Below are 27,100 nucleotides of genomic sequence, written 5' to 3'. Positions count from 1 at the left end.
GGCAGATTCATCCCAAGCAAATATTTTTTCACCGAAGGACCAAACACTTCATTGATCCAAGCACAAAAAGGATCAGGTGTCACCCAAGCCTTGTTGGACCTCCACATCACATTTAACCTGCTCTTCTGGACTTTACACTTCTTGAAGACTTATGGAGTTTCTAAATTGTAAACCAGCAGCAGTTTAATTTTCAAATCACTATTTGCACTGGCACAGAATAGTAGCATGAGACAGTCTTTCATTGGCTTGTGACTGGGCAATGCATTCTGCTCTGCTGTTATAAAGGTACACTTTGGCATCTCTTTCCAGACTAGACCCCATTCACCACAATTAAAAACCTGTTGTGGCAGATAACCTCATAATCTATGAGCTCCTTGAAGTTGCTTATGAAGTTCTCTACTGCATTTGTGTCAGAAATGGCTGCTTCGCTGTGCCTCACAATACTGTGGATGCCGGTTCTTCTCTTAAGGTTCTTGAATCACACACAGCTTCCCTTAAACACTTCTTCAGCAGTTGATCATCCTGGCATCTTCGAGGTCGGTAAAAATCATTCTTGCCTTCTCACAAACGATGTTCTCATTAATAGTAGTCCCTTGCAATTGCTTTTCATTTATCCATATGAGGAGCAACCTTTCGACATCATCCAGAATACAAAACCATTGTTTAGATACTCTTGTCACTCCCTTTGAAGCATCTATTTCCTTAAACTTGTTATCGTTCTTGCTCTTGAGGATAGTGCTAACAGTTGATGTGGACCAATAGTACGTGCATGCTAAATCAGTAACGCTCACACCACATTCACATTTTTAACTGATTTTGCATTTCATTTGTAAGGTGATTTTATTTCTCTTATGGTCATCTTCTTGCAGATTTATCCCCGGGGATATTGCGATAAAGGTTATTAAAATCTGCACACAAAAAACACTGTGTGATCACAAGTTTAGAAAAATGTGTTATCAAGCTGCACTAAGATTGTAGCAGAAAGCGCACTAAACCCAGAATACAGTATATACTAAAGACATTGCTCATATGCCACTGCCGATGATGAAAGATGTTCATATTGTTGAACGTTTCCGCTGCAGCACGTGAATGGTTGGTGATGTCACACAAAATTGTCATCATGTGAAACATTGCTCATTAAGTGAGTAATTTTTTTACAATTTGTTTTGCTCATTGTGTGAATTGCACGTTATGGGAGGTGCTTGTTAAGCGAGGTTCAACTGTAGTGTGAAGGGAACAAATAAAAATATCTCAGTGGAGAATCTGAAGCTTTTGTCATTGCCAATACTTGTAGCCTCCCTACTCTTAAAGTCCTGTATAATTCTTTAAAGCATAGTTGAAATGGGGGAAAACAAAAACCGTTGCTTAATAAGATTCACTAACTAGAGTGCTTATCATGGGTTTTGTACATGTATTATAAACAAAGAAGGCAATGACCTGATGATAGTTCTCATGTTATTACCGTAATGATCATTCCATTTAATCATAGTAAAGTCAATTTTGTGCAGGTATCAAAATCATGACCTGTTATATGCGGTTCTGTGAACATTTTATGACAGATGATTTTCAATTTACCCAATGGGAAATTGAATTCACTTCCTGTGAACATGGTTGGTGCAATGAAACTGGTAGAAAACAAATAATAAATTTGTAGAGCTGATGGCAAACATCAATTCCTCAAACTACAGATAACTAAAAAGTAGAGCATTTTTCCTAAACAGGTTGCAGCTCAAGGTAAAGCTAAATCTCTACTAGTTTGGCATACAACAGCATCCAGAATATGAACTTAGAAAAGTTCAAAATAAGTGAGAAATTTCAAAAAATATTTAATTGCAGATTTTAATAGATACCTTTGAAAATGACATGGCATTCTCTGCAAGAGATGGCTAAAGTAATTGAACTCATTACTGAGAAAGATCTGTGAAGGAGTCAAAGAACTATACAAGGCTGTTGACTGGACGAAGTGTGTGTCCACAACACATCCCATGCATGCTCTACAGGATTTGGATCCAGAAACCACACTTGCTAGTCCACACATTGGAAATATTTACTTTTGAGATATCCACATGAGAAGCTCAATTCAGATGGCCATTATTGTCCATGAAGAACAAGTTTAAATCAACAGCACATCTTCGCCAATGCATCCCCATGTACACCTTGTGTAAGTGATACTACTGCCATCTGTATATGTGCATATTGCTATCCGATGACTTCTATCACCTCAGTGTAATAGGGCTCCTCTCTGCACTACTGTGAGTGTAACACACACAGCCAGGATGTCTGGCAGACAACTTCTTTGAATCTTACAAAGTTTGTTTGGTAACTGTATCAATGAGGCAGCTGTAACGTCTGCAGACTATTGTCTAAGACATTACTGGATTTTACTATGTAACTGCGACCAAATTTTATGTGTGTTGCAGAATGGTTACTCTTGATGGATGTTTCATTAACCTATGTAGTACATTTCCCATCTCCTTAAACTATCAGTGAAACCTTGACTTTGTAGTAATTTAACACTACTGAGAATGATGCTTGTGTCTATTTCTAGGTATCTGAACACTCTAGCTTGAAAAAATGAGCCAAGATGTGGTGCAAAAAACACGCGCACCCACTCACACACACACACACACACACACACACACACACACACACACAATATTGCAATTTTAAAGAATATAACACCACATCTAATTTATTTTGACTATTCATAGTCAGTATCTTTGGTTATAGGGTGAAATCAGTAATTGTTTTGTAACTTAAATCCTATTATTGACTTATAAACAAATATACATTCTGTACTAATTATACACATTTGGAGGAACAACTAATAGTATTCTTAAAGGATTTATTTGGCTCTATTCAGAAACATGTTAACAAATCCAGCCCTTCATTAATACCGAAGTAATTAACAGTTTTTTTCAAAAGTACTGTTGAAATTTAAACAAATAATTTGGCCTAACTCTTGTAGTGGAAGAAACTGTTAAAAAGAGCCAATTTTTTGATGTGTAAAGTTAATTGAATGAGTTAAGTTTTAATCGTATTTTCTGTATAGTAAACATCAAACAATATGTCGTTTCAGTACCTATTATTGTGAGGATATATAAGGTCCCAATTTTTGGTCCTGAGACAGTCAGTCCAGGGCCAATTTTCAGGCAAGAAACCTGTGTTGGTTGGATCAACAACAACGCATCAACTTAACTGTGAAATAAGTGTAACACAATTAGGCTGTGTGTTAAAACAATGACATTGTCTGTTTCCATACGTACCACTTTTATTCTTCAAGAAATGTGAACACTGTGGTTAGGCTTTTACTGCACACAGATGTTCAGCAGGAAACTATTATAGCAGTATGTGGATATTTTCCTGCAGACTATTAACGAGGCTTATCGAAAGTTAAACAATAGTGCACTGGCCATATTAAATGTGTATATGGTGGGGGGATTGTGAACAGTGAAAGTAAAAACCTGTGACATGCAAGTGTGCACCTGTTGACTACATCATTTAAAGAAGTCCGTGTTTGACTTCCACCCCTCATTTTTCAGCCAGTATAGCAATGCAGTACATCGACACAGAGGACAAGAAACGAAGGAAAAAAGCAGGCAAACCATCACAAACTGCCTCTGCGAAGGTAGATGAAAAACTCTGATAGCCTAATATCAGCTCCAATTCTGACAATATTACTAGAGTAAAAACAGTTTCCAACGATTACACAAAAATCAATTTATAATAATAACTTGTTTGAAGTATCTTTAAAACTGTTATCATGCAGCGCGCGCGCGCGCGCGCGCGCGCACGCAACGATTACACAAAAATCAATTTATAATAATAACTTGTTTGAAGTATCTTTAAAACTGTTATCATGCAGCGCGCGCTCACACACACACACACACACACACACACACACACACACACTGATAAAAATGTTAGTAACTAAATTGTACCTGTGGCATTTTCCAAAGTGGATTATCTGGTGGCAATGGCTCTTTCTCAAAGACATCAAGGATCGCTGCTGACAGCCACTTATTTTCTAATGCTGTTATCAGATCCTCTTCTTTCACCACTGATGCTCTTCCAATATTGATAAAAACAGTTTCCTTTGAAGCACAGTTCTTCAATAAATCTGCATTAAGAAGTCCTGTAGTCTGAGGTGTGGAAGGTAATACATTTATGACATAGTCACACTTCTGCAAAAACTCCGGTAAATCTTCCACTTTTCTGAAAATTGTAATTTTTTGTGATCAAACTGTAACACTGAAATGCTAAAAATTAATTCAAAACAAATCAGTGCATAATGATCTACATACAATTGTACAAGGACACACAGCTAAGGTAGGTCATCTTAAATACAACCACAACAAGCAAATATATCAAGGTGTACATTTCACTAAGTTATAGCACACAATATGGCAAATTTTTTGACATATACAGGTCACTTTTAATGTTTATAACTGTTGCATTATAATACCATTTTTTAAACTGGCATTGGAAAGAACCTTTGAAGAGAATCTCAGTACCATACCGTGTGTACGCGACTATAAGACAATCTCTTTTCGATGAAACTCGAGGAATTTTAACTGTCTGACCAATCAAAATCAAAAACTGTTTTATTGAACTAAATCATTTGTCTCTAAAGTTATCATTATATCTATTCTAAACTTAAGCCATTTTAGATTGTCTACATTTTGGTATTCCAAGGAGAAGTAAAATAAACAAAAATGAGTGGTTTACATTAATTAGATCATCACTTCCTTTCTTTCTTACTAGCTAAGTGAATAGTTTGTGGTACTACTGTTTTTAATCACCATCACCAACATGTTTATCATCATCTTCATTTGCAAGCCTCTTGCCATTTCTTTTTTCCTGGTACCCCTCCTATGTATGTCATCTTTTGAGACATCCATAGCATTGAATATGCAACACTTTTTAATATTTCTGTAGAAGAATAATAACGAAATTTTGTGTCGAGATTATATCTTAGCTATTCAGATATTTTTTTCAGGGTTACTGTGCATTATGTGGATGTGATGAATCTGCAAGACATTTCTCTGAGCTTAAACATGATAAGATTTCTAAAAAAAACTGAATACGATCTGTAATAGTTCTTTTTTTCTTATCTTAACAGTAAAACCAAATCAAACAACAAGCCATTTAGCCAAAATAGACCAGCTAAAAAACACATTGTTATAAGGGGCAATCAAGAAGTTTCCGTTTGAAGGTCATACAGTCCAGAATTTCGGAATCTGTATGCCAAACAGGCAAAATTACCTTGAGCACTGAGGCAATCATCCCACTGACACACCAAGTCGAAGATCTAATTTGGTAAAACACAGTCTCTTACTGCTTCAAGAAGTCTGTACCTATCTGCTGCACATCCATGTCAGACATGAATTGTCAACCCTCTATGACTTGAAAGGACTGAGAGCATAGAGAATGTGGGGGGAGATCAGGACTATAGGGTGTGTGCTCGAGTGTCTCCATCTTGAGTCGGCGTAGCTTCTGCGTTACAACATTTGCGACATGGGGATGTGCATTATGCACGGAACTTTGTGCACAACTCCCACAAAATTGTTTTTCGACAAACATGCTGCCCCACACACCTTCTTCATTCTCCAACGGATATCTACCATTCTTTGTCCTTCGGCAGCCAAGAAAAGAATAACAGCACACTGGTCCTCTTTGGATGCGTCTGGTAATAACACTGCCACAGCTTATGATTCCACATCTTCCGCCTGCACATCAGAAAGACATGAATGCCACACTAATCCCTTGCCTACATGCTGATGCTAATATACCCACACTGGAGTCATGCTATATTGCATATAAGCTACAGCAATGCACTCAAACGGAAATTTGTTGATTGGCCCTTATATTATCACACATTTATCTGAAACTAGAGTTACTAATTGCTCAGATGTGCAAACGCAGGACCCAGCTGTAAAACTGGTCTAGCACAAAACTTGAACTCTTTTCTGCTTTGTCTACCAGCATGTTACATTATTATTGTATAGTGTAACAATAAAACATTGAAAATTGAAAGGAAATATGATATGGTGTGATTTATTACAATTGTGAGGCCAAATAGTGGTATCACTTCGTATTTACATACTATGTATGCGACTGTCAGGTGCAGAAATCTACCTAATATTTGCTATTCATGAATTTCTGACCCTCATAGGAAAAAAATACATGAAAGCAAATTCTCCTACAGAATATGTAATGACTGGCAAGTAACTCTTTCTTTTTTGGGAGTGTTGCTCATTTCAACACTATTTGTCTTAAAACCCAAAGAAATTTGTAATAAGGAAGGTGCAACAGTAGAATAGAGAAATTTTTATTTACACACATTTGAGATGTATGTAGGCATACGGTCTGATGATTCAGGCAATCTAATCATCTTTCAGGTGCTCTCAAATGTCTAGTCACTCATATATAGACTCAAGGAGAAACACAACCATTGGTAACGGACATACCCATATCCCACTAGCCAGAACCTTGATCAACTTGAAACTGACTTTAGTGGGAATATTATGCAAAATAAATGTGAAATGCCTGCAGAGCTCCTGCCCAATAAGATGCTGAGTTCAAGTTTGCATATTTCAATGAGAAAAATGGTGTTTTACATTCCAAGGTAATCTCGCTGTTTAATTCTAACATGTGCAATGCAAAGTGTTGACAACATACAGGAAGATACAAGTGGCTGTAAAAAAACTGACTTTCGACAACTGGACTAAGGAAGAGTTGTATATGTGGGAACATCTATGCAACAAATATAGTGTTGGGTACAAAACAAGCAGAAGGCCACTTGCTGCATTCTAATTTTCAAATGTCTGTACATTAAATTCTTATGTCACTTACAAAATGAACACCACTAAAATGACACAAAGAAGAGTATTTCTCAAGGAGCTTAAAACTAACATATCCTGGAAAATGTTGTCAGGAAATAGGTAATAGCTGTATAACCCATGTTATTAGTGTGTATGAAGTTGTTTCTGATGGGTAGAAGTATAGAAGTAATGTATCAGCAGCAACAGGAGGAGCAACGAAAACATGAGAAGAGCTCTGCCAACACTGCAGAAATGAAGAGATGTCACATCTGTCCTAGCACAAACATTAACTAGTGTTCACGATACTGTGCTGCTGGCAATGGAAGTGCGTGTAAAATGCTTTCCAACATTGCATGCAAAAAAAATATTTAGTGAACTGAAGTATTTTGATGCTTCAAAATGTTTTGCGCTATAATGCTGATACACAGCTACCTTTATTTAGCACAAAATAATGCCATTAAATGCTGATAAGTAAATAATGTCTGTACTTAAGGAATTAACCATTTTTATAATTTGTTTTCGATATTGCAGTGCCTGTGTTATTCCGATGACGATGTACTGTGGCGACCACAGCAATTGTGAATTCATCTGATAATTTGTTTTTATCAATGAGCAATTGTTTTTATTACCTAAAATCAATAATTTCTTTAGATAAAATTAATTTTTTTGCAGGAATATAATTTAAAATATAAACACAAACATGTGATGACCTCACCCAAGTATAGCACAGCAAAGAAAGAACAGAGGGCCAAGGTTTTGGAAGACCAGTCACTGGTAAGCTCAATGCTGAAATTTGTTGCCCTTCAATGCCAGCATGAAGCATTCAAGAAGTACCAGACAAAAATGACATGGAAGACGATGTGAAATTATCCAAGTCCGGAAGTCAATTTGTCTTAATGGCCTTTCCCTGTTCCAGAATCCTAACAGTTGACTTAAAATAGGGAGTGAAGCACTGTGAAACAGAGATGGATCACTTTCTTCTTTTAACAGATAATATAATAAGGATATGACAAAAGGTACTAATCCACAGTTGACACCTGACTGATTCTATATCAAGCAACCAAATGGTGAGAAAATTCTGACAACCTGGGTGGAATACTCAACTAAAACCCAAAGTTTCTGTTGTTTTTGCTGTAACCACTTCAGCTCAGACTCAAGTTTGAACAGTACATTTCAATTTTTTACTGGTTTTCAAGATTGAAGGAAACTTAGTCCAACAGTTTACAACCATGAAACCTTGGAGCAACTTAAAAAAAAGAAATAGAAGAAGAAAGAAAGAAAGAAGCCTTAAGAACAAGTCAAACTGCCAATGGAACAACTGATAATATCACCCAGACCGTATCTAAAACAGAAAAAGGAAAAGGGGAAATATTTTAAAAAGACTGCTAGATGTCACTATGTTTTGGGCTGAATAAAATCTGTCATTGTATGGACACAGAGAGCATATTCAGCAGAAAACAGGAAATTTTCTGCACCTTATTAGACAGTTATTTAAATATGAAGCTGTACTATGGGAAGACTTGATAAAACTAGAACAGACCAGACCAGACCATAGAGTCACAGATAGATAAAATATTTACAAGCTATTTATCCCCCACTACACAAAATGAAATAATCTCACTTCACACACGCATAAAATCAGTGAAATCATTTGTTATGTTCACATAGAAAACAAAGAAGTTAAAGTAGAGGAGTCATTTCTAGGTTATTCTAATGGGAAGAAAGCTGTTAACAGAAGATATTTTACAAGTTACTGAACAGGATGGCCTGGATATGACAATGTGCCTGGGATAAAGATATGACAATGCTTATACAATGTGGGAGTGCATTCTGGAGTTCAAGAATGAATCTGTAAACTTAATCAAATGGTTCTGAGCACTATGGGACTTAACATCTGTGTTCATCAGTCCCCTAGAACTTAGAACTACTTAAACCTAACTAACCTAAGGACATCACACACATCCATGCCCGAGGCAGGATTCGAACCTGCGACCGCAGCAGCCGCGCGGTTCCGGACTGCGCGCCTAGAACCACTAGATCACCGTGGCTGGCTGTAAACTTAATTCTAAGGCATTGTTTTACCTTATCCAAACCACTCTTTCAATCTGTGCAGATTACACACTTCGGCTTTTTTTTTTTGGAACCTTAGACAGTTCGTACACGTTATACTCAGCTTCTACCAACACATGGATGATCCTTCTGAAAAATATTGGATTTACAATTATGAGATTCTCAAGTACATGATCGAGTGCGCACTATGAAGCTGTTACACTTGTGTTTCAGCAATTTAAAAGATTATTGGTGCTGTGGAGGAACTGATTCTTTGGAAGCCATAGAAACCAGAGGAGTTGTTATAGCTCTGTTGCCTGCATTGTGTGATTTGTCACTTCTGTATTTATGGAGTACTGTCCTGGAAGAAGTCAACCATGTTCAGAAGTACACTACTGGCCATTAAAATTGCTACACCATGAAGATGACGTGCTAAGGACGCAAAATTTAACCGACAGGAAGATGATGCTGTGATATGCAAATGATTAGCTTTTCAAAGCATTTACACAAGGTTGGCGCCGGTGGCGACACCTACAACGTGCTGACATGAGGAAAGTTTCCAACCGATTTCTCATACACAAACAGCAGTTGACAGGTGTTCGCTGGTGAAACGTTGTTGTGATGCCTCGTGTAAGGAGGAGAAATGCCTACCATCATGTTTCCGACTTTGATAAAGGTTGGATCGTAGCCTATCGCGATTGCGGTTTATCGTATCGCAACATTGCTGCTCGCATTAGTCGAGATCCAATGACCGTTAGCAGAATATGGAATCGGTGGGTTCAGGAGGGTAATACAGAACGCCGTGCTGGATCCCAAAGGCCTTGTATCACTATCAGTTGAGATGACAGGCATCTTATCCGCATGGCTCTAATGGATAGTGCAGCCACGTCTCGATCCCTGAGTCAACAGATGGGGACGTTTGCAAGACAACAACCATCTGCACGAACAGTTCGACGACGTTTGCAGCTGCATGGACTATCAGCTCGGAGACCATGGCTGCGGTTACCCTTGACCCCGCATCACAGACAGGAGCGCCTGCGATGATGTACTCAACGACGAACCTTGGTGCACGAATGGCCAAACATCATTTTTTCGGATGAATCCAGGTTCTGTTTATAGCATCACGATGGTCGCATCCATGTTTGGCGACATCACGGTGAATGCACATTGGAAGCGTGTATTCGTCATCGCCATACTGGCGTATCACCTGGCGTGATGGTATGGGTTGCCATTGGTTACACGTCTCGGTCACCTCTTGTTCGCATTAACGGCACTTTGAACAGTGTACGTTACATTTCAGATGTGTTATGACCCGTGGCTCTACCCGTCATTCAATCCCTACAAAACCCTACATTTCAGCAGGATAATGCACGACCGCATGTTGCAGGTCCTGTACGGGCCTTTCTGGATACAGAACAGCACATTTTCCAGATCTCTCACCAATTGAAAACGTCTGGTCAATGGTGGCCGAGCAACTTGCTCGTCACAATACGCCAGTCACTACTCTTGATGAACTGTGGTATTGTGTTGAAGCTGCATGGGCAGCTGTACCTGTACACGCCATCCAAGCTGTGTTTGACTTCATGCCCAGGCGTATCAAGGCCACTATTACGGCCAGAGGTGGTTGTTCTGGGTACTGATTTCTCACGATCTATGCACCCAAAAAGCGTGAAAATGTAATCACATGTCAGTTCTAGTATAATATATTTGTCCAATGAATACCCGTTTATCATCTGCATTTCTTCTTGGTGTAGCAATTTTAATGGCCAGTAGTGTATTTACAGATTCCTGGAGACAGCTTCAGAATTTGTATTACTAAGATGAGAAGTGTAATGCTCTTTTTGTAGGACAAGAGGTATTATCTTGTTGACAAAGCACTTCGATTCCTGCAGGACACATGTGACAACACAGGCATTCCTGTTGAAAAAAGTAGAACTGTCAGGAAGAATAAAATGATGCCTGGAAAGAATGCTGCACACAAGATTCTGACTTCGCACCAGGATCTGAGGAGGTTAATGGTAGAGTTGATCAATAGGTTTCTACATGAAATTGATATATTTTGCAAACCATGGAATGTATATCAGATCATTTTGCTGTTTGAGAATCCAGAAATCTGATTAAAACCTCATAAATTGAACTTCTCAAGACCATAAAAAGTGTAACTGGTAATTATGATAAGATTTCTGAAGATCATATCATTGCAGAAATTCCATGCCCGAGATGATTTCTGCAAATTCACCAAAGTTCCAATAGAAGACACTCTTGGTTGGACAGCTTTAAGATTCTTACAATTTGTCAGTGAATATGAATTTTCAGAACATGCTCCCAACATAATTTTGGAATTAAGGTGTTTCTCAACTTCGTGTGTTTGGGTAGTGTCATGTTGGAGGAGCTATGTCCACAACAGGCCAAGCGCCAATCTCTGGTTTCTCAAATGAAAATAGTGTATCACTTTAGATGAAGCAATTTCATAATTTGTTAGAAGGTTAGAAAGAAGAGATTCTAAGGTATATGTTAGTCACCTATCACTAAGATCTTTCATTGTTTGCACCACTTATGATAATGAATTAAACTATAAAACTGCACCAGATGGCAAATCACCTAGCTATTGTGTGTGTGTGGAGGAGAGGGGGGAGGGGAGGGAGGTGAGGAGGAGCAAGTTAAAACACTGCAACAGATGGCACATCACCTAGAAATACCACTGTTTATGAATGTCTCTCCGTCTAGATGTGAGTATAATATTACATAAAATCTAACGGTAATATTACAAAGACACAGAATAAAATGATACATAAATTGTAATATTAACAGGAACACTTAATAACGGCACATGTGCTAAAAGAAGCTTGTCGTGAACTATATTTTGCAATTCCTTAAAACAGTAACACTAATTGAAAGCATCAGTTACATCACAGGAGTAAAATCATTCCATCATAAGTGTGCTTAAATATGAAAGCAAAATTTAACCTCGTTACCTGCAAAGACGAACTGAAGCTAAGAGCTGGACAAAACAAGAAATTACTGAAAAACTAAATCGAAAAAACAAACTTAATCAAGATCTATTTACAACTCATCTAAAGTCAAAATTTAACTTTTTTAATGTGTAACTATGCTACTATATTCATAGATATATATTTGGCATACCAGTAAATACGTATGTAGAATTCACAAAAACAAAGTTGAAAACTTAATGAAAGCACCAACACTGCACTCAAAAACAAAAACCAGAGATTGTTTCACCATTTCAATTCTACAGGAGTAAAAACTCTTATTACCAATATATTGTTCACAACTGAAGAAGCAGATTTACTAAATAAATGCATAAAATATACCATGAACCATTATTTCACAACACATTTATAAAACACCTGGTAGCTACAACAAAAGTGGCTACTGATATGGCGAAACTACCCAAACATGAACAAAGTGAGATAACCGCAGAAACAACAAAAATCACAGACGTAAAAACAGGAAAAAGCTAAATAAAATGACACTGAATTACACGGCACAAATACCAAATTAATAACACAAAATGACTACATGTTCAACTGCAAAATTTTTTACAGAATAACATCATCGCATAAACACAACATAACCCATCCAACAAATATAATGCTCAAACTAGTAAAACAATAAAAAATTGTAATGCAATTTTCACTGAGTATAAAAGAAATCATGCACTGTCGTGAATCTATGCACACCACAATCGAAAAAACACAAAGACCACATCCTAAACTGTCCAGTAATAAATTGTACAGACAGCCCAACAGATAAACTAAGTAAAAAGCTGAACATATTATTAAGAAATTATACACATGTAAAAGAAAAGACTTTATAAAAAGCTCATGAACACTAGCCTATAAAAAAAACTCATATAAATCCTCCAAGCAGGCAAGTTCATCTCTTTTGATATAAGAAATTTATATACAATCATACCAGTAGTTGAGACAACTGAAATAATAAGACAACCTTCTCAGATAAAGAAAGACAGATAAAGAAAGGCAACCCCTGTTGAAACTTAAGAAATCATAAAATTACTACAGCTTACTCTACCACAAATTATTTTGAATTTGATAAGAAAATACACACACAAAGATGGGATAACAATGGGAAATTGCATTAGCAGGTACCGTCACAGATACCTTTTGCAAGGCACTAGAAGAAAAATTTGTTGCCTTCAATTCTCCAGTTTTTCAACAAAATTATCTACTTCTATTGGTATATAGGCAATACATTACTACTAATAAATGAAGATGACAAGGATATCTAGACAATTCACCAGCAATTAATCAGAACTAAAATTCACAATAGAAACAGAAAACAACAAATCCATCAATTTCTTAGATTAAAAAAAAAAGCAATGATAGTAACCAACACAAATTTGAAATTTACAGAAAACCTACAACTACAGCCATCATCATCATCATCATCATCATCAATAAAAATTCATGCCACTCAAAGTCACATAAATATGCATACTTTGAATTGATGTTCAATAGAATCATAAATTTACCACTGGAAGAACAAGCAATAAACACTAAAATACATAGCACACAGAAATCATTTCAATGCAGATATAGTTATCAAAATCAACAAAGACCAGACCTAAAGCAGACAACATACATAAAGACATAACACTGAAAAGAGATGACAAAACTAAATCCAAACTGACATATGTACCAGCAACATAGACAGGTAACATATCACACAAAATAAACACCTTGTTAAAATAAACATAAATGCAACTAGCATTTCACACTACCAATAATTTACAAACAAAGTTGTGATCAGGAAAAAGTGACATCCCTATCTGTTCTAATCCAGGGGTATACAAAATTTCCTGCAGTGACTGCAATAGTCTTATGTACATTAGACAAACAGGACAAAGTTTTAGTATCAGATTTACAGAGCATACTAGAGAGTGTGAAACAACCTATCAAGGTTTTAGCCACACCCGAAAAATAAAAATCATAGAGCAAACATAATCCAAAACACTATAAAATTTTTACGTAGGGTACCAAAAGATCAAACCACGAACACTTTGGAAGAACTGGAAATATATGCACACACAAATAGATCTCCAAATGACATCCTACACAAACACAAGAACCTCAAACATGAAAATTATGAGGAAAACTTTACTGACATAATAGAAAGAGAAATGGGATGAATACAAAATCATAAACAAAATATGACACACAATGTTAAGATCACACATCTACATAATGCACAGTACCTCTGACAAAAAACACCTCTGACTACCTAAGATATAGTTTACTTTTGCAGAGCATCACTGGAATGATCTCTTATTTTACAACTGTAAAAAAATAACACTTTTAGCTCTTTCATTATAGATTTAGTTGAGATACTGGCCAGGCAGCAAATATCCATTGGTCCTGCATAGATATTAAAGGTTTCTTCAACTTTCCCACAGAACGAGGGCAAGGTCTCTCTGATGAAGCCACTCACTGTAAAGCTGTCAGAGGTGAGCTTTGAAAGGTCTATTTATGACAACATCTATTACTTGATGTTGTGAAGTCATGCCACCTAGAATTATCATAAGATCTGTTCTCTTCTTTGATATCATAGCTTGAACTTCTTGGGTGAGGGGTGTCCTGAAAGGATCCACAGTCAGCATTTTCCTTCTGTTAAGCAAAGAGCCTGTTATTCTGTTCCAAATAACTTTCAACCAATCTATCATCATCTATCTCTTTTCTCGGTGGGGTGTAAATCTAGCTTGCGTCTGCAGTAAAATACTGCACATTCATTCTGGGTAAGCTACATGAGCTTGAGTGACTCAGCAGCCAGACCTTCTATGGATTTTCTGACTACAAGCATGCAGACTAACTTAGACAAACAAACACAAGCAAAGTGTCCTCCTCAGGACCAGATGGCTAAAAAACTGAGACCTTCAGTTCTTGCTTGCCAATTAAACATAGAATGAATTAGCTGAGCTAGAAGTGATTGTCAAAATTTCTTTTAAGTAATAATATTGACATGGTTTTAATCCAGGAAATCCATGCATCAAGCAAATATGATCTTCGTAAACAAGGAAGGAATATGGCTTGGAGCTTAATGGATTAACTTACCACTACATTGAGGAGGAGGAGGAGGAGGGGATTAGTGTTTAACGTCCCGTCGACAACGAGGTCATTAGAGACGGAGCGCAAGCTCGGGTGAGGGAAGGATGGGGAAGGAAATCGGCCATGCCCTTTCAAAGGAACCATCCCGGCATTTGCCTGAAGCGATTTAGGGAAATCACGGAAAACCTAAATCAGGATGGCCAGAGACGGGATTGAACCGTCGTCCTCCCGAATGCGAGTCCAGTGTGCTAACCACTGCGCCACCTCGCTCGGTGACTACATTGATGGTGCTGCTACTTACCTTACAGCTAACACGGATCATGCACACCCAATCTCAGCAAATACAGCTGATGAAATTCATAATGTTTCAATAAAGCTTGAAGAGCTCACTATCTTTACTATCTACAAACCACCTAATGTATAGTGGCCACCAAATGTCCCAACAATTACTGTCCACCCACCAATATATGCTGGTGATTTTAATAGCCACCATGAGCAGTGGAAGTACGCACAGAACAACAAATGTGGTAACCCACTTGTTGACTGGGCTGAAAATAACAACATTTACCTAGTTTTAATGCCAAGGATTTGGATACATTTTGATCAACTGCATAACCCAGACCTCTGTATTATCTTCCATGATCGTACAGACCAACCAATTCCTACATCAAGAAAAGTCTTGTCAGACTTCCCACATAGCCAACAAAGACCTGATATTCTCAATACTGGCTTATCTTCCCCACTAGTTAATCAATGCCACAACCTAAATGGCATTTTAGAAAGACAAACTGGTAGGGTTTCTCAGACCACCTGGAAAAGTATATTTATTTCATTCAACCAGAACTACAGCCATTTTGTTGGAGCTGTTCTTGCATCTGCTTTTTCTAATGGATATAGAAGAGAATATATCCCATGGTGAGATGAGAGATGTGAACACTTATGTGAACAATTTAGCAGAAATGGAACAGTGACAATGGAGATGAACTACTTCATCTTGATAATGCAAGGAAGGTGTGCTGGTCTGGGACACTAGGAAACTTTAATTTCAACCATTCCAGTAGGAAGGCTTAATCCTTCCTCTGTAAGTTTGGTGGCTCCTATAACAAAACTGATCAGAAGACTGGTATTTCAGCAAGTTATTTTGCTAACCACATATCAAAAATGTCTAGATCATCCAGAGACAAACAGTGTGCCTCCAGGATTAAAAAAGAGCTAACAAATCTATAAATTCAATCTCCAAGAAATTCAAAATTCTCTTCCCCATTCAACCTAAATGAAATAAAGGTAGCTACAGCAGCGGTTAAAAGTGATAAGGTTCTGGGATCTGATAATATGCATCCCATCTTGGGGAAAATGCCGAACACTGGCTGGCTCGCTTTTTCTCCATTATTTTAAAGATGGGAATGCTTCTCAAGGAACTAAAAAATACAAAAATTGTGCAAATCTTAAAACATTAAAAAAAATTGCCGAAAACTCCTCCATAGCTTTTTGGCCTATTTCCCTGCTTAGTTGCACATATAAGTTCTTGGAGAGACTTATTTACAGTAGAATTAGTGGGTGTATTTTAGAATACATTCCAATAGAAGAAGTGGGATTTAGGCTTCATTGAAGTTGCACTGACAGGGTACTAGCTCTGTAAATTTTCACAGAGGCTGGTTTCCATGAGAAACTAAAATCATCTATGGCCTTTATTGATCTTACCTCAGTACATAACACCGTCTGGACAGAAGTTATGATTTACAAATTACTGAAAATAATTAAATGCCAAACAGCTGCATTTCTCATTAACATGATAAGCAAATGACACTTTCAGGTTTGCTTGGGTGAAAGAACACTAACAGAGGACTTAATAACCATTGATTTATATTTCAAAAAATGGAGACTGAAGCCCAGTATCAGTAAGAGTGCGGTTTGTGTTTTTGACCTTAGCAACAAACAAGACAACACTGAGCTGAAGTGTTACTTTATGGCAATATTTCATCACAACAAGTACACCAAGTGTCTTGAATCACACTTAATTCCACTCTTATCTTATAAAAAAAAAAAAATCTGGATAACACATAAGCCATGATAAAAATTCACAGCAGCATCATTCAGTCTGGGTGGCACAACCTGGGGAAGGGCCTACATTGGAGACTATGTGTACATCAGCTACTGCAAATGTGGTTGAAAAATTCCTCTAACTCCAGTGCCTTCATGTGGACAATTTCCTGACTAATCAGAAAGTCTTCACTACATTCTCTCGCAAGTACTCGGCAACTTGCTGCTCCTGTCTACTGGCTTCCCCTGCTAAGCAATAGCTACCCACCACAGTTTTGCAAAACTGAAACCATTCTTAGAGATTGCCACAATATACAGAAGAATACAGAACTACCCATTCAACATGACATACCTGTCTTATGAAGAAACAGGCTTCATGGTTCAAATGGCTCTGAGCACTATTGGACTTAACTTCTAAGGTCATCAGTCCCCGAGAACTTAGAACTACTTAAACCTAACTAACCTAAGGACATCACACACATCCATGCCCGAGGCAGGATTTGAACCTGCGACCGTAGCGGTCGTGCGGTTCCAGACTGTAGCGCCTAGAACCGCTCGGCCACCCCGGCCGGCAAACAGGTTTCATTCGAGACACCCAACACTACTGTACATTGAACAGCTAGCTACAGGTAAAACCAAAGTAAAAGATCTCTGGACCAAGAACTGCCAGCACTTCAGAATTTACCAGGAACAGGAATGTTTCATGAGATTTAACTTTGATACTATCAGTGTCTAACTTGGCAGGAAACTGTGGGTCAAACTAAATAGAATCCACACTGGATGTGATTAATGCTCTGACTCACTTAATAAATGGGGTATTGTGGAGTCTCCTAGTTGTGTCTGTGGTACACTGAAACAATCTATTAGACATATATGAGACTGCATCTTATGATGCTATAAGGACAAGTGGAATGATTTTACGAATGCCAATGCCGCAGTGATGGAATGGATTAGGAATCTAGATGTTAATGTTTAGTTGATTTGTTCTTGTTTTATGCAATGACATTAATTAAATATTATAAATGTACTGCATTTGTGTGCCATATGAATGACCATGATTTTCTTCAGGTATATCCTTCCTGCAAGGAATCCCATATGGGTGGATCTTTCTTCCATCTGCTAGCACACCCAGCATTACTGTTGTTCTGGTCTTTTCATTGCCAGAACTTCTTATAAGAACACTTTTGACACCCTTCACATTGACAGTAACATTTCATGGCATATCAGAATAAACAGGCATGTGATCAACGTTGCCCATATGGCATAGCAAACAGTATTATGTCTTCATCATCATCACGCACCATTCAGTACTTGCTATAAATTCTACGACAAATATGGTTGAAAAAATTCCTGTAACTCCATTGCCTTCATTTGGACAATTTCTTGACTAATCAGAAAGTCTTCACTACATTTTCTCGCAAGCACTCAGCAACTTGCTGCTCCAATTAATGAGGCCTTCCCTGGTTCAGTCACCTGAAAGTCTAGTGTGTATAAATGGCATTCTTTAATTTATTCTTCACCTGATGTCATCTATGAACATTCACTTCTGTGATACCAAAACTTCTTCCTCTGGTCAGTTATTTGAGGCCTCAGCAACACAATCACTGGTAACCTACGACTAGTGTCATATTGTCTGCATGAACCAATTGTGAACTGAAAACTTGTAGATCTACATTTCTCAACAGTCACAGCTGTGGTTTGCAGCCATTATGGCTTGCTACAATTTACAGCCATTACACCATTGACAATACAAGCAAACTGAATGACAACAATATGTTGTTCTCTCCAGCTCCCTACAGCTGACTCAGCAAAAGTCGTACCACTTTTAACATTTATGGCAAATTAGTATTACTATAACTGTAATACTGTGCAATATTTAGCAAGCCCTACTGTTGACAAGCCTACTGCGAGGTTGAGGGATCTTGGTGGTGAGTTAAGGCATTACATTCTACTGAAGACAACACGTTTACTATCTATTGGCTGGGTGAAGTTGATCCTTATAAAGTAGTGAGGATTTCCCTGGCCCCTGATTGGCCAAAATGTTAGAGGTCCAGTATGTAGGTAAATAGAGGAGGTGCAGAGAACAATTCATAGGATGGGCAGTATGGATATCAACTAAACAAGTATTCACTGTTAACAAAATACCAACTAATTGTGGTTAACATTATAACCAGTTTACAGACAAAGACTTGAGAAAAAAAGAACAAATACATCTATCAGACAGAATTGATGGCATGATAAAATGGGTAAGAAAATAAGTTACAAGATCTCAGAACAAAGAAAAGGTACATTATGGAATTGAAAAGGTAACCAGCATCAGCAAACAGATCACATTATTAAGAGGTAGAGGAGATTAAAGAACGTAAGTGAAAATCAGTGCACATTACAATACAAATTTTATTCAGAGGTTATTCAGTAGCTGAGGAGTAATTCCACTAATAGAAGTATTGAGGTAAAGAGAATATATTAAGTGAACAATGATTCTGCCAATAATTAATTATGAAGAAGAGTATGCTGGTAACTACGTCTGAAGAAAAAGTGTAAATGAATGACAAACACAAGTATCAAGTAGAAAAAGATTATTAACAGTTAAGGTCATATTCATCATATGAAGAAATAAAGTTGCAGATGTAGTAATGGGTATTATGAGTCATGAAGGTGAGTACTTAATTTAATGAACCTATGCAATGAAGCACCAATAAAGAACTGTTACTTTTGGGAGAGAATACTTTTGACATGTACACAACCAACATGTGCTGATTTGAGTTACATAAGCAGGTCAAAGAGAGATGCAACTGGGCCTTCACAAGATATGACATATACTGAGTAATAAATGAACAATGCTTGCAGGACAGCAGAATCTCACAATTCAAATGCAGGACATCTGTATTTTAATAAACGAAAGAATAAAGAAATGTCTGCATTGTAGTGATTGCGCTAAAATGTGCGAAAATATGTATATTTTTGAGTGTAATAATTTTGTAATGTGTACAACTAAAATAGCTTTTATGCTATTGGAGGCTGAGCAGAGGTACAATGTGGACACTAATGAGTTAAGCATAAAGACCAGCTCCGCAAAAAGAGAGGTGGCTCACAGCAGGGTGTCTGACACTTGACAGGATGGGTGGAGTCAAAGCTTTTTTTTAAAAAAAAAAAGGAGAAAGAGAGAACATAGTTCAAGACAATAGATGTTTGCTTGGGTAGCAGAGTCAGACTCATTTTCAACAAAGGATAAAATCCTTATGAGACTGTAATATAGCTTGTAACTATTTAATGTCTAGTTGCATGAAGTAATCCTGTTTGATACATCTGCTGGGAAAAGGAGAGGGAGAGATATGGAGGTAATATTACTGGAATACCCCAGTATTAATAAGCAAGGATGTCAACAATGCTTGTATCAACTCACCCTTAACTGGAACCACACTCCAGATGACACCTGTCAAAACATTAATAGATTGTATTTGAAGAGACTTCCTTTCTTTAGAAAAGACATCAAGGTGCTTCAACGTGGAAGCTTAGTTGGGTTTTGTTTTTAATTATATGACATTATTAGTGTAAAAAGGACAGCAAGGCATTGAGAAATGAAAAGTGGTGACACTAGACAACAATGGACTGCACTTGGCTAAAATTAGTAGGATAGATATTTATGAGAGACGGTCTGAATAATCTTGTTTTGTCACAGTAGTATTTAGACAAGATCCGAATAGCAGTGAAGTGGATCAACCTTGATTAATGTCATTACAAAATAAGGAAGCATACGGGATGGCTATTAATAAACTTTCCCTGTTTTAACGTGTCATAACACGGGAACTAATTACCATACAAGTACCAAACTTGGTAGCATTAATGTCCAGAGTATGGGGTGCATGATTTCCACGCTGTGGTCCACTGTACGGAAGGTGCTTCAAACCATTCTCAAATGGTATCTGTACAAGATCCATATTGTACAGCAGCTTCCATCACAGGATGCACAGCGATGTGTTGACTTCGCTCTCCACTTTCTCGCAAGGATTGAAGTTGACAAGGGCTGGCCCTTGGCCATCCTATGGACAGACGAAGCTCATTTTTCTCTGACACGTGAGGTGAACACACAGAAATGCCAAGTGTGGGGATCTTCACCTCCAGTCACTGAGCATGAAGTTACTTTGTATGATGAATGTGTAACTGTATGGTGTCGCTTCACAGATACATTCATCACTGGCCCGTTCTTTTCTGAACAGGTTGGCACTCAAGGACCAAAGAAGTGCAGTGTGACTGGCCAGCCTTACTGTGATATGCTTCGCCAACATGTCACACCCGCCCTGCAGGAGAGAGACACATTGAACTCAACAGTTTTCATGCAAAATGGGGCCCCACCACATTTCGCTCATGAAGTTCACTTGCTCCTCCAAAACACATTTGGAAACGAGTGAATTATCAGCCCATCATTTCCAAATGCTTGGTCAGCATGATCACCTGATATCACTCACTGTGATTTCTGGTTGTGGGGCAACTTGAAGGACAGGGTTTACTAGGGGAACATTCACACATGTGCTGATCTGAAGCACAGCATATCAAGAGAGGTAGCCAGAATACCTACAGATATGCTTCATTCTGCTGTGCAGAATGCAATCCTGTGCTTTCAGACTCCTCTGGACACTGATGGGTGGAACACAGAGCCCCTTTTGTAGCAGTACTGGTAATGGTATGTAATGGTATGATGTAACATAGCATCACATTAAAAGTGTTTCCGCTGGATTGACTCTGCATTATTTCTCTTCCCCATATCCTTCACATTAATGCTACCAAGTTTGGTACTCGAACAGTAATTAGTATCTGTGTTAAATATGAAAAGTTTAATTACAACCATTATGATCTTAAATTACGTAGTTTGCAAAACTGTTGCTGGCTCATTATTATTCAAAATTTTCATTGTCTGAAAGATACCTGTGCAGATAAGTGCATTTGTTTTCAATATATCGTTCTTTATCTAAAAATAATAATTTTCAATGTAATTACACACAAAATTTACTTTCAACAGGAAATAATTTCCTCTTACATCTATGCCTGTTTTGGGTCATTTCTCTAAAAATAAAATCTGTGTGTAATGACTCTAAAAATAATTATTTTATAGATAAAGAACAATAAATTGAAAACAAATGCACTTACCTGCACAAGTTTCAAGACAGATTGGTACAAAGATAAACCAACAGCTAAATTGCAATTGAAGTTCACTGCAGAGTGCCCAGGCATGAACTGAGGAAAATCTGACCCACACGGTAAACAAAACACAATGTAGACTAGACGGCCCCAATAGTCAGAACATGCTAGGCATGATGTCGGCCATCTGCTGTTCCCCAAGCTACCACACTTGGTGGGCCGGGGGTACTGAACATGTTAATGTTATTTTTTACTGTGTTTACTGCTCCACTGCCTTCTGAAATACTGCAACCCCAATGTTCTACCAGTCCCCAAATAACAATTGCAGTGCTAAAATTAAACTGCTATAGATAGGTAATTAGGCTATCGCAGCAGTGCATACATATTTTTAGCTTACCATAATGCTAGTGCAAGAATCAAAATCAGTTTACTATTCATTCTTGTAACAAACTTACCCATAATTAGAAACTATGCCAACAGCACACTGCACAAAAGCAATAAACAGCAGCACTTACATTAAATTCAACTGCAATTAATAACTGAACTGATTAACAAAACAACTGAGCTCAAGTAAGGCCAACAATGTACAGTAGTTTGTTTTGGCTAGAGAAGGGTTGGGCAATAGCTGATAATGCTATCAATATATCAAGAGTTTAAATCTATCGATAGCATTGTTCACTATCAACACATTAATATCTTTGAGTTTCAGTACATGGCAACTAGATCATGTGTAATTTCATTTAGGTGATGAGGTGAGGGCGTCAGAACCCGCGCTTTGGCAATGTTCTTGACTGGATGAGTTGCACGGCGACCACCGCTCAGTTCCGTCCCACATGTAAAGTCGCTGTTTATAAGTTCACAAAATGTGTTAATTATTTTTATTGAAATTGTTGACCGCATCATGAGGGCACATTATTAGTGATGCATTGCAATGGCCAAAATGAACAGTCGCATTTGTGATGGACATAGTCAACTGTCGTCATATATGTGAGGTTATTTTCACTAAAAGTGTTAATGGCAGGAGATGTAGTGTGCAGAACTCAGTTTACTGCTCAGAATTTTTATGAGAAAGTATTGCTCAGCATTACTGGAGTTGTGTGGCAGTGATTTACATAAATGACTGGCTGTGAAATCTTTCTGTGTAATAACTGTGCTGTGGCAAGACTTATTCCAGCTCTGAACAAAACATGGCATCCCTTAACGCAAATCAAGGTGCTCTTTACTGAAAAGCAGACCTTCTTTTCCTATAAATAAAATCGTTGCAATACCACTTGATAAATGAAGCCTCGCTCAGGTGCTGCCTTCTGCAGCAAGAGGGCTATAATTTTTAAAAGATGCAAGATGAGGTCTAGAAACCCTCCAAGGTGTACCTGATGCTGTACATCTCCGACTACAGCTCTCAGGTGCACGGCCAGGGTGTTACAACGAGCCACAGCTTTCAGAGTGAAGCTGCTGTATACTTCAGGTCAACATAGTTGTCAACCTTGAAAATCAACAGTGCTGTAGACGAGTTGCAACTTGAGTGCTGGTACAGAAGCTCATGTTTCACCTGTTATTGCATGCTTCAAGTGTTTTGTCTAAATCTATTTTTGTTAGCAGTAATTTACCCTCTCAAGAAACGAATATTATTGTTGAATATTTGCCCAATGTTAAAGTCATTTCAATTCCATCTACAACTGGATTCACATAAATTGCAGTTTAAATATGGCGGGTGTTCATATGAAGTTAACGTATGTGGTACACATTCCCATAGTTGGCAGCATGACAAAATCTGCTGCCCACTCACCAGTCTCTTCCTCACATTTGTACTAGAGCTCAGCCAAGTTGTTGCAACTGTTCCCCCTCCCACCCTTCCAACTTCTTCAAATTAAATCCATGCCAGAATTCAATTGCCAAAGCTTCATCTGTAAACATAAGACATTTCCTAGATTAACCTGTTACACAACATAAAAATGTTGATGTGTGGAACAACAATTTAATCTATGAATGTAAGATTATCCTGTATTTTTCAAATCACAAATTTGGGAACAACCTCATCTTATAGTGAAGTAAACACGGTCATGTGTGGTACAGGATCATATAGAACAAAATTACAGCATCACAGATACTATCATGCCATAAGAGGAAGAGGTCCCACATTTGTGGGACAACCTATGCTCTGCTGGTGTAGGGTTCCGGCAACTTGTTCACAAAACAGTTCAGCCTTGTACAACATATACAACAGTCTGAAAGTGATTACAGTTGTTGTTTATGTCAAATGTTGCCAGTAAGAGCACCATTATGGTTATATGCTTAAAGGTATCTTTATCATGCCAAGCTCTCATAATCTGTCTTTCTAAATATTTTCAAAAGATTCAAAAAGCTATGAGTGTGCAAACGAATAGCAACTGATGAGAGAAATGCTACTAAAATTTTAGCAGTGGTAACACACAGCCCACATCACAATGAGACAGGCTTGAATGAGTGAGTGGGATCAGCCAAAGGTTCTGCAAATACTAAATTCCAACACATTCCATTCTAGACACATTTGACTTCAACAATAGCTTAATGGCAATGTATTTGAAAATTAGTTACATTTCTCCAAATGGTGCCTACAAAAACTGCAAAGTGATGTGGCATTTCCGCTCATGATTTTGCTAACAGATGAAGCATCTTTTAGAAACCATGGCCAAATTAATACAATATGCACTACTGGTCAGCTGAAAATCCACACTGACTGAAAGAAGTGTTTAAATAATGAGCTCATTCAGTCAACGTGTGGTGCAGGCTTTTTAAGAGTCGCATCTGCTACAACCCTGGGCATAATACCTGGATACACATCGTGGCAGCCATGAATGAAGACAACAGTATACTTGGGAACAATGAATGCTTGTTGGTCTGTGGTTATTGTTTGTCAATTATGTTTTATTAGTGCCTTTGCATGCCAAACCAGCCATCTCAGAGTGAGCTACAACTCACCCATGCCCAAGGGATGACTGTCCGGGCTGATCCCGACATTGATGACCTACCACCATCTTCTAATGTAGCACACAATCCATGGGTAGTTACAAACCTAACAGATATGCCACTGCAGTTATTGGGAAACATCCCACTGAACATAAGGCAATTCATGTGGTACCAACATGAAGGACATACGGCCCATTCCATACATATAATTACATACCTTCGTAACAGAACATGTGGAGACTGTTGGATCAGTCATTCAGGAAACACAAAATGGTCAACACTTGCCAGACTATCTGTGGGGAAAATTAAAAAAGTGATCTGCAAGGAAATGGTGACAACTCCCAAATATACAAAATGCCATATACAAAGGTCTGTGTTGCAATATACCAAGGTGCAATTGAACATGTATTATTATTTGGCTGGAGGTACTTTACACCATGTACCGATGCTTGAGGTCAACATCCTGAGCACTTGATATTACAGTCATAATAGTTGACGTGTGAACCACACCTGAGTTACATGTCTGCTTACATTTGGTACAACAGAGCAAACATTTGTGGGACTTCATCTCCTAACAGAAGGGCAGTGGTTTGTGGCACAGTTATTTTGATACTACCTGATAAACTTCTACTCATGTTATGTCACTGCATTCCTCTGCAAAGGCTCTTTCCAATGCACACAAAAAATATATAATACCATTAAAATAAAAAAAAGCTGATGTCATAGTGTGGGAGATATTTACATTAAACATTACTTGTGTATGTCACAAAATTCACTACATCGTCCACTATACATTAGCAAAAGCTGCACCTCTATATATTTATTCATTCCGGATATATTTTGGGTGGACTGTCTTAGCTGCCTCACCTTCTGTATTACCATTCAGTCAATAGGTGCAGTAAATTTTCCTTCTAATGGTGAATGACTAATGAAGACACCTTCTGTATTACCATTCAGTCAATAGGTGCAGTAAATTTTCCTTCTAATGGTGAATGACTAATGAAGAATGTCTGATGATGCTATCACACTGCAATTTGCAGAGTGAACATTAATACAACCGACAAACTGCAGGGATGGATTCATGACTGGAAACGGAGGAAAAAGGGTCCTATGAACATGTGCCCTGAAATGCATTGTTGGCATGGTAGATGGCACTGACGAATGAAAGTTACTCTGACCATGTGCTGTGTGTTCCTTGTGTGTTGCAGGCAGTGCAATTGATGCAACGTACTGTAAACAGCAGAATGATCTGGTGTTCATGTCAGGAAGAAGTCGAGATGGTGTTTGTGTATGGCCAAGAAGATGAAAACGATTGAGAGGCAGCACGACTATACTAAAACAAGTGCCATTGCAGACAACAACCACATCACACAACGTTTCAACGCCCTGAAAGTTTATCTGTCTGAAAGGACCAGTGATCACACAAACACCCAAAAAGGACTTGAAATCTTGTGTGATTTGGTTGGTGTCTGACAGGGTACTTATTTTGGTATAACTGTGCTGCCTCGACTGTTTCCATCTGTCCCTGCAGTTTGTTGGTTTTTTAATGTTCGCCGTTCATATTCAGGGTATTTTAAAATCTTCACATAAAACTTTTGGTAGTTATAGATCACAACATGGGGAACAACTTTTGTTAGAGACAAAATGCTCACTGACACTTCCTGGTGATGCTAGGCACCTTTTATTATTACCTATGTCCCTGAGAGGTGGCAGGGAGTAGAGCTTCTGTGGCCTTCATATGCAAGTGTGTTGCCCATAATCCAGTCATCTGGTATGCATGGAGAGGGGTTGGCAGGCTTCTAAAATATCTTTCTCTGCCAAGAGACACTCATTCTTAAGGTTTTCTTGTTGACAATCACTATCAATTTACTGAAGTAGGTAGCACGCAGATGCAGCACATCTAGTTAGTAAAACCTGCTAGTCTGGCGCATAATCTTGTCTTTCCAAGGCTGCGAATTCAATAAAAGGATGTCTAGTGTCACCAGGAAGCAACAGCTAACATTTTGTCTCTAATAAAAG

General features: G+C 38.0%; 1 protein-coding gene across 4 annotated transcripts in view; it reads right to left on the bottom strand.

Moving 5' to 3' along the window:
• Positions 1–27,100, bottom strand: part of LOC126471028 (glyoxylate/hydroxypyruvate reductase A-like) — a 62,021-nt gene that overhangs the window by 4,052 nt on the left and 30,869 nt on the right. For all 4 annotated transcript variants that reach the window (XM_050099089.1, XM_050099090.1, XM_050099091.1 and 1 more), the window contains exon 6: positions 3,942–4,215. In XM_050099089.1, coding sequence (XP_049955046.1) covers positions 3,942–4,215 — 274 coding nt within the window. The remainder of the gene's footprint in view (positions 1–3,941; positions 4,216–27,100) is intronic.

Source organism: Schistocerca serialis, chromosome 3 (assembly GCF_023864345.2).
Source record: "Schistocerca serialis cubense isolate TAMUIC-IGC-003099 chromosome 3, iqSchSeri2.2, whole genome shotgun sequence".
NCBI classification, from domain to species: Eukaryota; Metazoa; Arthropoda; class Insecta; order Orthoptera; family Acrididae; genus Schistocerca; species Schistocerca serialis.
This window is presented reverse-complemented; position numbering and strand designations above follow the sequence as displayed.